General features: G+C 33.7%; 1 protein-coding gene and 1 long non-coding RNA gene across 2 annotated transcripts; both read left to right on the forward strand.

Annotated features, from left to right (window-relative positions):
* Positions 1–80: 80 nt before the first annotated feature.
* On the forward strand, positions 81–1,838 carry LOC135790787 (uncharacterized GMC-type oxidoreductase Mb1310-like). The gene is made up of 2 exons (XM_065301062.1): positions 81–311; positions 366–1,838. Exons 1-2 carry the CDS (start codon positions 81–83, stop codon positions 1,836–1,838), a joined length of 1,704 nt encoding a protein of 567 aa, XP_065157134.1.
* Positions 1,839–2,501: 663 nt separating this feature from the next.
* LOC135790521 (uncharacterized) lies at positions 2,502–11,053 on the forward strand. The gene is made up of 3 exons (XR_010547800.1): positions 2,502–2,560; positions 2,647–2,684; positions 9,433–11,053. It is a non-coding gene; the product is annotated as an uncharacterized lncRNA (long non-coding RNA).
* Positions 11,054–12,837: the final 1,784 nt, after the last annotated feature.

A 12,837-nucleotide genomic window follows, 5' to 3' on the forward strand; every position in this document is an offset into this window, starting at 1 on the left:
TGTATAACAATCATAAACATTACAAAAACACACATTTATGATACTATATAAATCGCCGATGTATTTCCGTGGTAAACAAAATGGCGGCAACACTTTTATCACTATTGGGGCTGGTATCACCTCCGGATACCTGCCCAATCACACAAAACAATTTCTATCCCACTTGTAGTGATTATTTGAGTAGAACCTATGATTTTATTATTGTTGGTGGTGGTACTGCCGGTTGTGTACTCGCGAATCGTCTAACTGAAGACCCGGGAATTCAAGTTTTGCTTCTGGAAGATGGGGATTACCCTTCGAGGGAAACAGAAGTTTGTTTAACATATTTTATTGTTATTATCTGTTAGAAAGGTAAAACATTTCAGATTCCATTGAATTTTATATTTTTACAAGAAACCGATGAAGATTGGGCTTTCAAAGCTGAACAACCTGGTTATTTCAAAGGGGAAGCCTATCAGGTGAACCCATGGCCGCAGGGACACGCCCTAGGTGGTAGTAGTAGTATCAACGCAATGATTTACGCACCAGGTTTCCCAGTTGATTATGATTACTGGGCGGAGCTCACCCAGGACCCAATCTGGTCCTGGGATAACATGCAATTCTCTTTTGACAGACTCCATGAGAATGTTAAAACAACCCAGTATAGAAGTTATGTCACAGCGAGGACATTAATAGGTCTAGGAGCTTTGGAACTTGGAATACCGGTTAATGAAGATGATATGTTTGGTTATAATGACCACCCGACTACTATCTATGAAGATACAAGATTCTCCATGGCCGAAGCTTACCTTAGACCTATAAAAGATAAGAAAAATCTTTGTGTGATGGTCAAACGTAGAGTGAACAAGATTATAATTGAAGGTACCACTGCTGTTGGGGTAGAAGTACAAGATCCCAAAGGTGTGGTGGTGATTAAACCAAAACGGGAGATTATTATCACAGCTGGTGCTATAAACTCTCCGAAATTATTGATGTTGAGCGGGATAGGTCCCCAGGACCATTTGAAGGAACTTGGTATTCCTGTTTATGCTGACCTACCAGTTGGGAAATATTTAGAGGATCATTTAATTGTTCCTATCATAGCTACCATTTTTGATATTCCTATGCCTCCGTATAATATCATGAGAGATGCGTTTTGTGCAACTGGTACCCTTTTGAACAACATTGAATTGGCGAATTTTATCGGTTTCTTCAACACTAAAGGAAAAAGAGATAAACCTGATATTGAATTTATTCATTTTGAGTTCCTCACGCAGGATCCAACTTTCCTGGAGGCTTTCTTTGAGAAATTTGGAATTATTGAAGAGTTTGCTAGTCAACTTCGTGAGGCTAATCAATTGCATAGTCTTATATTGTTTTTGCCTACATTGTTACACCCTGTATCACGTGGAGAAATGTTTCTTCAAGATTTAGACCCGAAAACACCCCCTAGATTATTCCCGCATTATTTTGACGAAGGTGATGATGCTCAGGTGGTTATTGATTCGATCAATCAGATCGTTAAACCTTTATTATCTACTACTCCATTTATTGCAAGTGATTTGTTTCGGTTTGAAATTCCGGAATGTGATGAGTTCGAATACGAGTCCGATAAGTATTGGAGGTGTTATTTTACGTATCTGGCAGGGACTATTTATCACCCTGCAGGGACGTGTAGGATGGGTTTTGATAGAGCTACGTCAGTGGTGGATTCCAGATTAAGGGTGTGGGGGATAAAGAATTTAAGGGTTGCTGATTCCAGTACTATTCCTGCTTTGGTCAGTGGGCATAGTAATTTGCCTACTTGTGCATTGGCTGAGAATGCTGCTGATATTATTAAAGTAGATAATGATATTTAAATAATTATTTTTAAATTGTTTAAAATAAATGAAATTTATCTTTCTTATTATTTTATTTTTCTCGTGTTTTAAATATTTTTATTGAGAAAGTACATTCTAGCGGCATCTAGGTTTAAAGTATTGCATTTTTAGGTAAACATGCTAGTTGTTTAGATAGTGTGATGCACGCGCAACTTTGTGTCCGTGTGACACACGTGCACGGGTGCCACTCCATAACAAGTCTGACCACTCACTGACTTAGGCATACATTTTTACATGCGTGTCTGTGCGCCACACTCTACGAAACACTCTATATTTTTAGGAGGTATGTTCAAGTCACCTTAGAGGTCGCAGCGATACAATTCTAAGTAAAATAGTCGCACGATAAAGATTAGTGTGCTTGCACCTCGCGTTTCGTGCGGCGTGCCGCGTTCTTTATTAAATTCGGTAAATCGCAATCTATTTGATTAACATTAATAACAATCGTCAATATTGACTGTTAATAGATTAGTTTTGTGTTTGACTAAGGATTTTTCTGTGGAATTTTTCTAAATGTGAATTTATTGTGTTTATTATGTTTAATCTCACGAGTGTTTCCGTGAGTGAGTTGCCGTCGGACGCTGACTGTCGATATGTTGTGATTTTCAATTGTTGTTATTATTAAAATTAATTTGTATTTGACATTGGACTTGTGCAAATCACTTTTGTCGTTAGAAGATATTCTTGTGCTTATGTACTACTTGGTAAATATTTTGATTTTATTAATTATAGCAATTATCCTAATGATGCGGATTTGTAAAACTAATCTTCTGTTTCTTCTTTATTTTAGGATCTACTTTCGTTTAGTTTACGATGTTCGAAGCGCATGTAAGTGAATAAATTAAATCTTTTATAGTATTTGTTTACTAAATGCAGTTGCAAGTTTATTTGCTTAATAATTACATTCATGCATAAAATGGAAATGGAATGAATATAATAAGGATTAAAAAGATAAATTTGTAATATACTGTTTAAATTATGCAATTTATTATTATAAATGAATACAATATTGACTTGTATTTATTATGTTTGTATTTAAATGCAAACGAAGTCAATTTCATTCGAGAATTATATTCGTTTTACACACGATGTGCTTATCTGAGTTTGCATGTAAACAAATTTTTTTTATTGCATTCGACGTGTGAAATGCAACGCGCAAAAGAGCCGTGTATAGTCGTTGCCTTCATGTATCATGCCATCGACGCGCTGCCTTCGGAATTCATATCTTATCTGATTCTGTCTTATCGCATCAGTTGTGGCGCGAATTCGCTCGCTATATTTGCTATGCTTGTTCTTTGAATGAATTGCGTATAGTTTCGTGCCGGTTACTAGTTAGTTCTGACGTGTTATTCGCAGCTGATTGTTTGGCACGTTGTGTTCTCTACTTATATTAATTCACAAACAATTGTATTTAATTTAAGCCGGGTGTATCTAAGATATTTGCTTAATTCATATTAAACAAACTCTTTCACGTCGATGGGTGGAAAATACAGATTCGCAAGATTCAATATTTTCAGCACATATTTCGACAATAAACAGTGTGTTTGGATGCACGATTGGATAACATTCTTAGCATTTGTATAAAATGTTCTAATTTAAATTCTCTTACTTTTAGTCACGTTTTTGGTCCTTTTAACCCACGAAATTAAATTATTTTAAAATCTTATCTAATGCAGAATTTTCCAATCTTTGATAACTGTCAATCCGTTGGTACTATCGCTTTTAGTTTAAAAGATATGCACTATTATCGTTTATTCACTCGAATATGTCAAGAACGTTAATTTTTCCTTGTTTATTTAGTTATATTGCAATTGATCGCAATTGTATAGTTGAGTCTCATTCGGTTTACTGTAGCAGAGTGTCGATAGAAGCGACTCGTGTTCTGGGCACCGTACGTGGATGATTGTATAGCTGACTCCCATTTGCCCATTTTTTCTTATGAATAAAAATTTCATCTCTTATATATGTCTTTTAAATAGCTTATCTTATAGAAAATTAACCGTAGATTAAGAATTTGAAATCGGTTTATATATCTCTTTTAGTTTACGAGATATTCGCAATTGAAATAAATCGTCAAAAATGTCACTTTTTAGCACTTTTAGTCGCATTTTTCGACCTTTTACTGTAGGAAATATAATTATTTTATATTTTTATCTGATTGAGAATTTTCCAATCTATCATAATCAACAATTTGTTGCTAGCTATCTCTTTTAGTTTAAGAGATATGAATTTTTGAAAATCGTCGAAAAAAAGTATCAAGCACCCCCCCTTGGCAATTTTTTCTTAAGACTTAAAATTTCATCTCTCAGATTTCCCTTTTAACTATCCTATCTGATAGAGATTGGTCCGTAGATTAAGACGCTGCGATCAGATCTTATTTATCTCTTTTAGTTTACGAGATATTCGCGATTTAATAAAATGGGCAAAAATTGCAAAATGTCACTTTTTAGCACTTTTAGTCGCATTTTTCGACCTTTTACTGTAGGAAATATAATTATTTTATATTTTTATCTGATTGAGAATTTTCCAATCTATCATAATCAACAATTTGTTGCTAGCTATCTCTTTTAGTTTAAGAGATATGAATTTTTGAAAATCGTCGAAAAAAAGTATCAAGCACCCCCCCTTGGCAATTTTTTCTTAAGACTTAAAATTTCATCTCTCAGATTTCCCTTTTAACTATCCTATCTGATAGAGATTGGTCCGTAGATTAAGACGCTGCGATCAGATCTTATTTATCTCTTTTAGTTTACGAGATATTCGCGATTGAATAAAATGGGCAAAAATTGCAAAATGTCACTTTTTAGCACTTTTAGTCGCATTTTTCGACCTTTTACTGTAGGAAATATAATTATTTTATATTTTTATCTGATAGAGAATTTTCCAATCTTTCATAATCAACAATTCGTTGGTAGCTATCTCTTTTAGTTTAAGAGATATGAATTTTTGAAAATCGTCGAAAAAAAGTATCAAGCACCCCCCCTTGGCAATTTTTCTTAAGACTTAAAATTTCATCTCTCAGATTTCCCTTTTAACTATCCTATCTGATAGAGATTGGTCCGTAGATTAAGACGCTGCGATCAGATCTTATTTATCTCTTTTAGTTTACGAGATATTCGCGATTGAATAAAATGGGCAAAAATTGCAAAATGTCACTTTTTAGCACTTTTAGTCGCATTTTTCGACCTTTTACTGTAGGAAATATAATTATTTTATATTTTTATCTGATAGAGAATTTTCCAATCTTTCATAATCAACAATTCGTTGGTAGCTATCTCTTTTAGTTTAAGAGATATGAATTTTTGAAAATCGTCGAAAAAAAGTATCAAGCACCCCCCCTTGGCAATTTTTTCTTAAGACTTAAAATTTCATCTCTCAGATTTCCCTTTTAACTATCCTATCTGATAGAGATTGGTCCGTAGATTAAGACGCTGCGATCAGATCTTATTTATCTCTTTTAGTTTACGAGATATTCGCGATTGAATAAAATGGGCAAAAATTGCAAAATGTCACTTTTTAGCACTTTTAGTCGCGTTTTTCGACCTTTTACTGTAGGAAATATAATTATTTTATATTTTTATCTGATAGAGAATTTTCCAATCTTTCATAATCAACAATTCGTTGGTAGCTATCTCTTTTAGTTTAAGAGATATGAATTTTTGAAAATCGTCGAAAAAAAGTATCAAGCACCCCCTTGGCAATTTTTCTTAAGACTTAAAATTTCATCTCTCAGATTTCCTTTTAACTATCCTATCTGATAGAGATTGGTCCGTAGATTAAGACGCTGCGATCAGATCTTATTTATCTCTTTTAGTTTACGAGATATTCGCGATTGAATAAAATGGGCAAAAATTGCAAAATGTCACTTTTAGCACTTTTAGTCGCGTTTTCGACCTTTTACTGTAGGAAATATAATTATTTTATATTTTTATCTGATAGAGAATTTTCCAATCTTTCATAATCAAGAATTCGTTGGCAGCTATCTCTTTTAGTTTAAGAGATATGAATTTTTGAAAATCGTCGAAAAAAGTATCAAGCACCCCCTTGGCAATTATTTCTTAAGGATTAAAATTTCATCTCTCAGATTTCCCTTTTAACTATCCTATCTGATAGAGATTGGTCCGTAGATTAAGACGCTGCGATCAGATCTTATTTATCTCTTTTAGTTTACGAGATATTCGCGATTGAATAAAATGGGCAAAAATTGCAAAATGTCACTTTTTAGCACTTTTAGTCGCGTTTTTCGACCTTTTACTGTAGGAAATATAATTATTTTATATTTTTATCTGATAGAGAATTTTCCAATCTTTCATAATCAAGAATTCGTTGGCAGCTATCTCTTTTAGTTTAAGAGATATGAATTTTTGAAAATTGTCCAAAAAAAAGTATCAAGCACCCCCCCCCTTGGCAATTTTTTCTTAAGGATTAAAATTTCATCTCTCAGATTTCCCTTTTAACTATCCTATCTGATAGAGATTGGTCCGTAGATTAAGACGCTGCGATCAGATCTTATTTATCTCTTTTAGTTTACGAGATATTCGCGATTGAATAAAATAGGCAAAAATTGCAAAATGTCACTTTTTAGCACTTTTAGTCGCGTTTTCGACCTTTTACTGTAGGAAATATAATTATTTTATATTTTTATCTGATAGAGAATTTTCCAGTCTTTCATAATCAACAATTCGTTGGTAGCTATCTCTTTTAGTTTAAGAGATATGAATTTTTGAAAATCGTCGAAAAAAAGTATCAAGCACCCCCTTGGCAATTTTTCTTAAGACTTAAAATTTCATCTCTCAGATTTCCTTTTAACTATCCTATCTGATAGAGATTGGTCCGTAGATTAAGACGCTGCGATCAGATCTTATTTATCTCTTTTAGTTTACGAGATATTCGCGATTGAATAAAATAGGCAAAAATTGCAAAATGTCACTTTTTAGCACTTTTAGTCGCGTTTTTCGACCTTTTACTGTAGGAAATATAATTATTTTATATTTTTATCTGATAGAGAATTTTCCAATCTTTCATAATCAACAATTCGTTGGTAGCTATCTCTTTTAGTTTAAGAGATATGAATTTTTGAAAATCGTCGAAAAAAGTATCAAGCACCCCCTTGGCAATTTTTCTTAAGACTTAAAATTTCATCTCTCAGATTTCCTTTTAACTATCCTATCTGATAGAGATTGGTCCGTAGATTAAGACGCTGCGATCAGATCTTATTTATCTCTTTTAGTTTACGAGATATTCGCGATTGAATAAAATGGGCAAAAATTGCAAAATGTCACTTTTTAGCACTTTTAGTCGCATTTTTCGACCTTTACTGTAGGAAATATAATTATTTTATATTTTTATCTGATAGAGATTTTTCCAATCTTTCATAATCAACAATTCGTTGGTAGCTATCTCTTTTAGTTTAAGAGATATGAATTTTTGAAAATCGTCGAAAAAAAGTATCAAGCACCCCCCCTTGGCAATTTTTTCTTAAGACTTAAAATTTCATCTCTCAGATTTCCCTTTTAACTATCCTATCTGATAGAGATTGGTCCGTAGATTAAGACGCTGCGATCAGATCTTATTTATCTCTTTTAGTTTACGAGATATTCGCAATTGAATAAAATGGGCAAGAATTGCAAAATGTCACTTTTTAGCACTTTTAGTCGCATTTTTCGACCTTTTACTGTAGGAAATATAATTATTTTATATTTTTATCTGATTGAGAATTTTCCAATCTTTCATAATCAACAATTCGTTGGTAGCTATCTCTTTTAGTTTAAGAGATATGAATTTTTGAAAATCGTCGAAAAAAAGTATCAAGCACCCCCCCTTGGCAATTTTTTCTTAAGACTTAAAATTTCATCTCTCAGATTTCCCTTTTAACTATCCTATCTGATAGAGATTGGTCCGTAGATTAAGACGCTGCGATCAGATCTTATTTATCTCTTTTAGTTTACGAGATATTCGCGATTTAATAAAATGGGCAAAAATTGCAAAATGTCACTTTTTAGCACTTTTAGTCGCATTTTTCGACCTTTTACTGTAGGAAATATAATTATTTTATATTTTTATCTGATTGAGAATTTTCCAATCTATCATAATCAACAATTTGTTGCTAGCTATCTCTTTTAGTTTAAGAGATATGAATTTTTGAAAATCGTCGAAAAAAAGTATCAAGCACCCCCCCTTGGCAATTTTTTCTTAAGACTTAAAATTTCATCTCTCAGATTTCCCTTTTAACTATCCTATCTGATAGAGATTGGTCCGTAGATTAAGACGCTGCGATCAGATCTTATTTATCTCTTTTAGTTTACGAGATATTCGCGATTTAATAAAATGGGCAAAAATTGCAAAATGTCACTTTTTAGCACTTTTAGTCGCATTTTTCGACCTTTTACTGTAGGAAATATAATTATTTTATATTTTTATCTGATTGAGAATTTTCCAATCTTTCATAATCAACAATTCGTTGGTAGCTATCTCTTTTAGTTTAAGAGATATGAATTTTTGAAAATCGTCGAAAAAAAGTATCAAGCACGCCACACTTTTTGAAACGCTTTGTATTTTCTGGAGGTACAATAAAGTATTCTCAGGTAGCGCAACGATGCACGTTTTAACTAAAAATATTCCTGCGACTGAAAGTCGACGTGCACAGTTGTGATGCCGACACGCAGCTCTTACTTCGTGCGGCAGATAAGAATACTCCATCGAGTATTTGTGTTTCGCGTTGTAAATTCGGCATATTGCGTTATATTTTATTGAATTTAGTGTTAATTGCCGTGTTTGGTCATTCGGTAAATATTTATTACCTATGTAATCGGAATTCAATATTTTGTGTGTTTATTACATTTTCGCGTGGATTTCTGATCGGTTGTCGTCGGACGCCGGTCGGCCGACTTTGTGTGTGATTATAAATAATATTTTGGACTTGTGCGAATCATTCTTGCAACTAGAAAATTGATATCTTTTGCGGAAATCTTTGCTTCAATAAATGCTTCAATAAAACTCAAATCATAAATCATAATTTCATGATTTAAATTTTAGCTCACTAGCATGAACTAAAAATCATAAAATAGAATTGTATTAGTTTTGAATCATATCAGCGTTTGTGTATAAACCACTTTCTTATCGCATTCGCCGTGCGAGATGCTACGCGTAAGATTCTCGTCACGCTGTCGCATTCGGCACATTTTAGTTTAGTTCTTATCACAGGTACCGTGTCTATTGCAATTCGTGCACAAGGTCGAGTGCCATCGACGCGCCGCCGGCTTTGCGCATCTATTGCTTTTACCTGCCGGGTCATCAATCGACTTAGTCGTAATATGCATCTGCAGTTTTTTCTTAATAAGTAATTGTGCGTTTAATGTGCATAAATGTTTTTTTGCTTGCTTTTGATGTTTATATTTCAAATTACAATGTTGTTACGGTTATTGTGGGACGTGGTCGGTCGCTAGATCAATCGGAAATCTATTCGTGCTTGAGTAAGTTACAGCACAGAAAGTTTATTTTCTCCCATGTGTGAACATAATATTATCATATTGTATGAAATGTTTTTGTTTTAACTTATGTTTTCTTTTAATTACAGCACTTGTTGTACCCTTGCAATCCGATGAGCGCGCATTGGTAAGTTTATAATTCCGTTATATTGAAAGTAGTGTGTATGCCCCGTAGTACTCGTTGCGCTAGGAATTGTAGTTTTTTTAGTATAGCATGCGAACAGGATGTGATAATAAGTTTAGAATAATTTTCCCAGATGCGGAATTTAATTCTGTATCACCCTGTATTTGAATTTATTACGAGAAAATTCCGTAACGCAAGTTATATTGAAAGTTGTGTGTATGCGCCGTAGTACTCGTTGCGCTAGGAATTGTAGTTTTTTTAGTATAGCATGCGAACAGGGTGTGATAATAAGTTTAGAATAATTTTCCCAGGTGCGGAATTTAATTCTGTATCACCCTATATTCGAATTTATTGCGAGAAAATTCCGTAACCAAAAAGCTGTTAGTTCCTGATATTTTTTCTTGACCTGAGAATTTTCTTTTTAAATATTGTCATTTTTTTGACAACACTCTGTAAATTTGTTTTCTTTGATATCCAATCAACCCTTGACCAATTTTCTGTGTTCGAGTGTTTTCTTTCTTAAACTTTAGATTTCCTTTTTGTAACGCCCTGTATAACAATTTTCCATTTTGCAAAAGATGTGTTAAGTTTATTGTTGCAAGTTTGCTTTGGAAGTATGATTTTTTGGTAATGTTGGAATATGCGTCGTTATAACACCGGCAAAATAACAAAATTAATCAGGGCTATCCAATACTTTTATTATTGTATAAAGATAAAGTCTTAATGTGTGGTATACAATAGGAGCATTATTGTACGAATGAGTCAAAGGTTTGGCTTTAAGTTTTTGCAACGTTTTAAGTTAGTTCGATTAAGAACTTGTAAGAGAGCGGTATTCTTTTCGGTGCAGCCAAGTTAAATAAAATATTAAAGCGAAAATCTTTCTAATTATTTAAATACCAATCCATAACTTCTAATAGGTAACAACCTGTATATTAGATTTCCTGACAGTATGTAGTAAATCGCCTTTATTTGTGAGTTTTGTTTAAAACTTGTGATTTTCCTTTTGGAACACCCTGTATATTCGCTTTTTTTCCTTCAGCTTTGGTTTTAGGGCTTTCTTTTTGAACTCTAATTTATTTGTAACACCCTGTTTATTAGTTTTTCCCGGAGCATCGAGTGAAAACGAGCAATATTTGTAGTGTTTAAATGTTTTCCTTTTTGTTGGTTGAATTTTCTATTTGTGACACCTTGTATAATCGTTATCCTTCACATCCCTGAAAATTTTGCTTTGACTGTTATTAGAATTTTACTTGTTGTTCTTTGAATTTTCTTTTTGTAACGCCCTGTATATTTATTTCCCAGAGTAACGGTGAAAAACGAGCGATATTTAAGTATTTAGATTTTTTTCCTGCCTGCACTTATTTTTTTCTTTAGTAACACCCTGTATATTTATTTCCATTTTCAATCATCTAGAAAATGGGCTATTTGCTAATTTCTTTGTCCCGTTAGAGCTGTACGAAGTGGTACTTGCCTATATGTGCGCGGCTAACCAGGTCGTAAGTCTTGTTTCAATATGGCTACATGTATTTTGTTGACTTGTAAAATCAAAACTTGTATTCTAGTATTAATAAAGAAATAGTAAGATATATTGACTTCTTTGATTTGTGTGTTCGCCTTCTTCATTTCAGGAAGAGTTCCCTCTCTCAGGGGATGATCCCCTCTATAAAAATTGTTAAGGTACCCTGTATGATTTGTGTACTCCTTCTCTCATTTCAGGTACAGGTCAGAACATGTAAGAATATTTTTAAGTGTCCCCTCTCTTGAGGCGACTTAAAAATTAGAAATATTTTTACAAGTCCTTAAAAGGATATCCTTATAAGGAGTTCCCTTTCTCTGGGGGTGATCCCCCACCATAAAAATTGTTGATATGCCTGATAATTCCGGGGATGAAGCGCAGAGACATCGTAGCTGTAGGATGGGCCGGGAGCAATGGATGGACTGAAACAGTGGGCGATCGACCAGAGCGCCGGAGGCGCTCTGGGAGATCGACCGTAGACTGTCTTATAACGACACGTGCCAAAAAATTTAAAAATTCCGTCACCCCTATTCTCTTTTCTTCCTGTACTCTCACTTCTCTTCTTACTTCTCCTATTCGCTCCTGCTGCTCTCTCTACTTGCTCTTCCACCATCTTCTACTTATTCCTATTGTTGCTCCGTACTCTGCTTTTCAACTTATTTCTAACATTTGAATCTATATTTTCTTGTGGTTTGCAACCCACATTTCTTAAATTTCTTATTATTTAATAAAACTGCTTTCTACAACTGAGATTCGAACCATGAACCACGAATCTCTAGCATGCTAGCGTATGCACATGCCACCTGAGCCACCGAGCTCTCATATCAAATCCCATTCGTTTCAGGTATAAATGTTGCAACTTTATTCATGTTTTTAAAAAGAACAAGAATTATGTTTCGTCACGCACACATGTAACTTAAACCAAATGTTATTTTTGTACGATTCCTGAAAACAACAAAGAGGATACCAAAATAAATAAGCGTTCATGTATTATATTAAATTATCTTTTATTGGAATTCATACAATCAAGAAAGTACTTTGTAATTGTAATTGCTTGGCCAGTTTAATTCACGGTAAATGGTTTCACTACACAATAAATAAAAACAAATAAATATTAAAATAAATGAATACGTTAGTTGTAATTTGCATTAACGTCATTCACTTAATTGTCATTCCGCTAGCAACAGACTTTTCATATAATTTCATAGTAAGAAATGTTGCTTATTTGAACTAATTAACCGTTGAATAAATAATTAATAATACCAATTCGACATATTATCAAGGGGACGGTATCCGACGGCAGCCACAAATATTAGGATAAGTCACTCAATATCCGATTCTATGCGCGACAATTCAATAACTGTAAGCCACACATCCTCAAATTCATTGTCTACTAATATCGACGTGAGTGATATACTCACAAACAAAACACGTGCTCACGACACCACCGCGCACGACCGACTAAGGAGGAAAGAGAATTGTCAGCCGGCGTAAACATTTAGTTGGGGACACCAGGTAGATAATTGAAGTATTATATACTTTTATTATTTATGTATAGGTATATCAATGTCAATTCAGAATTTTATTTTGAATCAGTGAAACAATTGAAAAAGTGCAAACAAGTAAAGAGAAATGCGAGAACATGCACCTTGATGCAAAATAAATTTTTGCGTTTTGGTATATCCAATAAGTTGTATTGACCTTAATTATGCACATTGCAGAACCGATGAAATACGCGTATAATACAAAAGAATACGGCGACCGACGGAACATCACTCACGCTTAGCCTCTGAGTATGTACAATCCGCGTGGTAAGAACGCCGCACATCATTAGCGCAAATGTGCGTGCAGATC

This window comes from Atheta coriaria, unplaced genomic scaffold (genome assembly GCF_025399875.1).
Source record: "Atheta coriaria isolate IRGN ID8LTWV9N9 unplaced genomic scaffold, Caltech_Dcor_3.1 hic_scaffold_4_pilon, whole genome shotgun sequence".
Classification (NCBI taxonomy): Eukaryota; Metazoa; Arthropoda; class Insecta; order Coleoptera; family Staphylinidae; genus Dalotia; species Dalotia coriaria.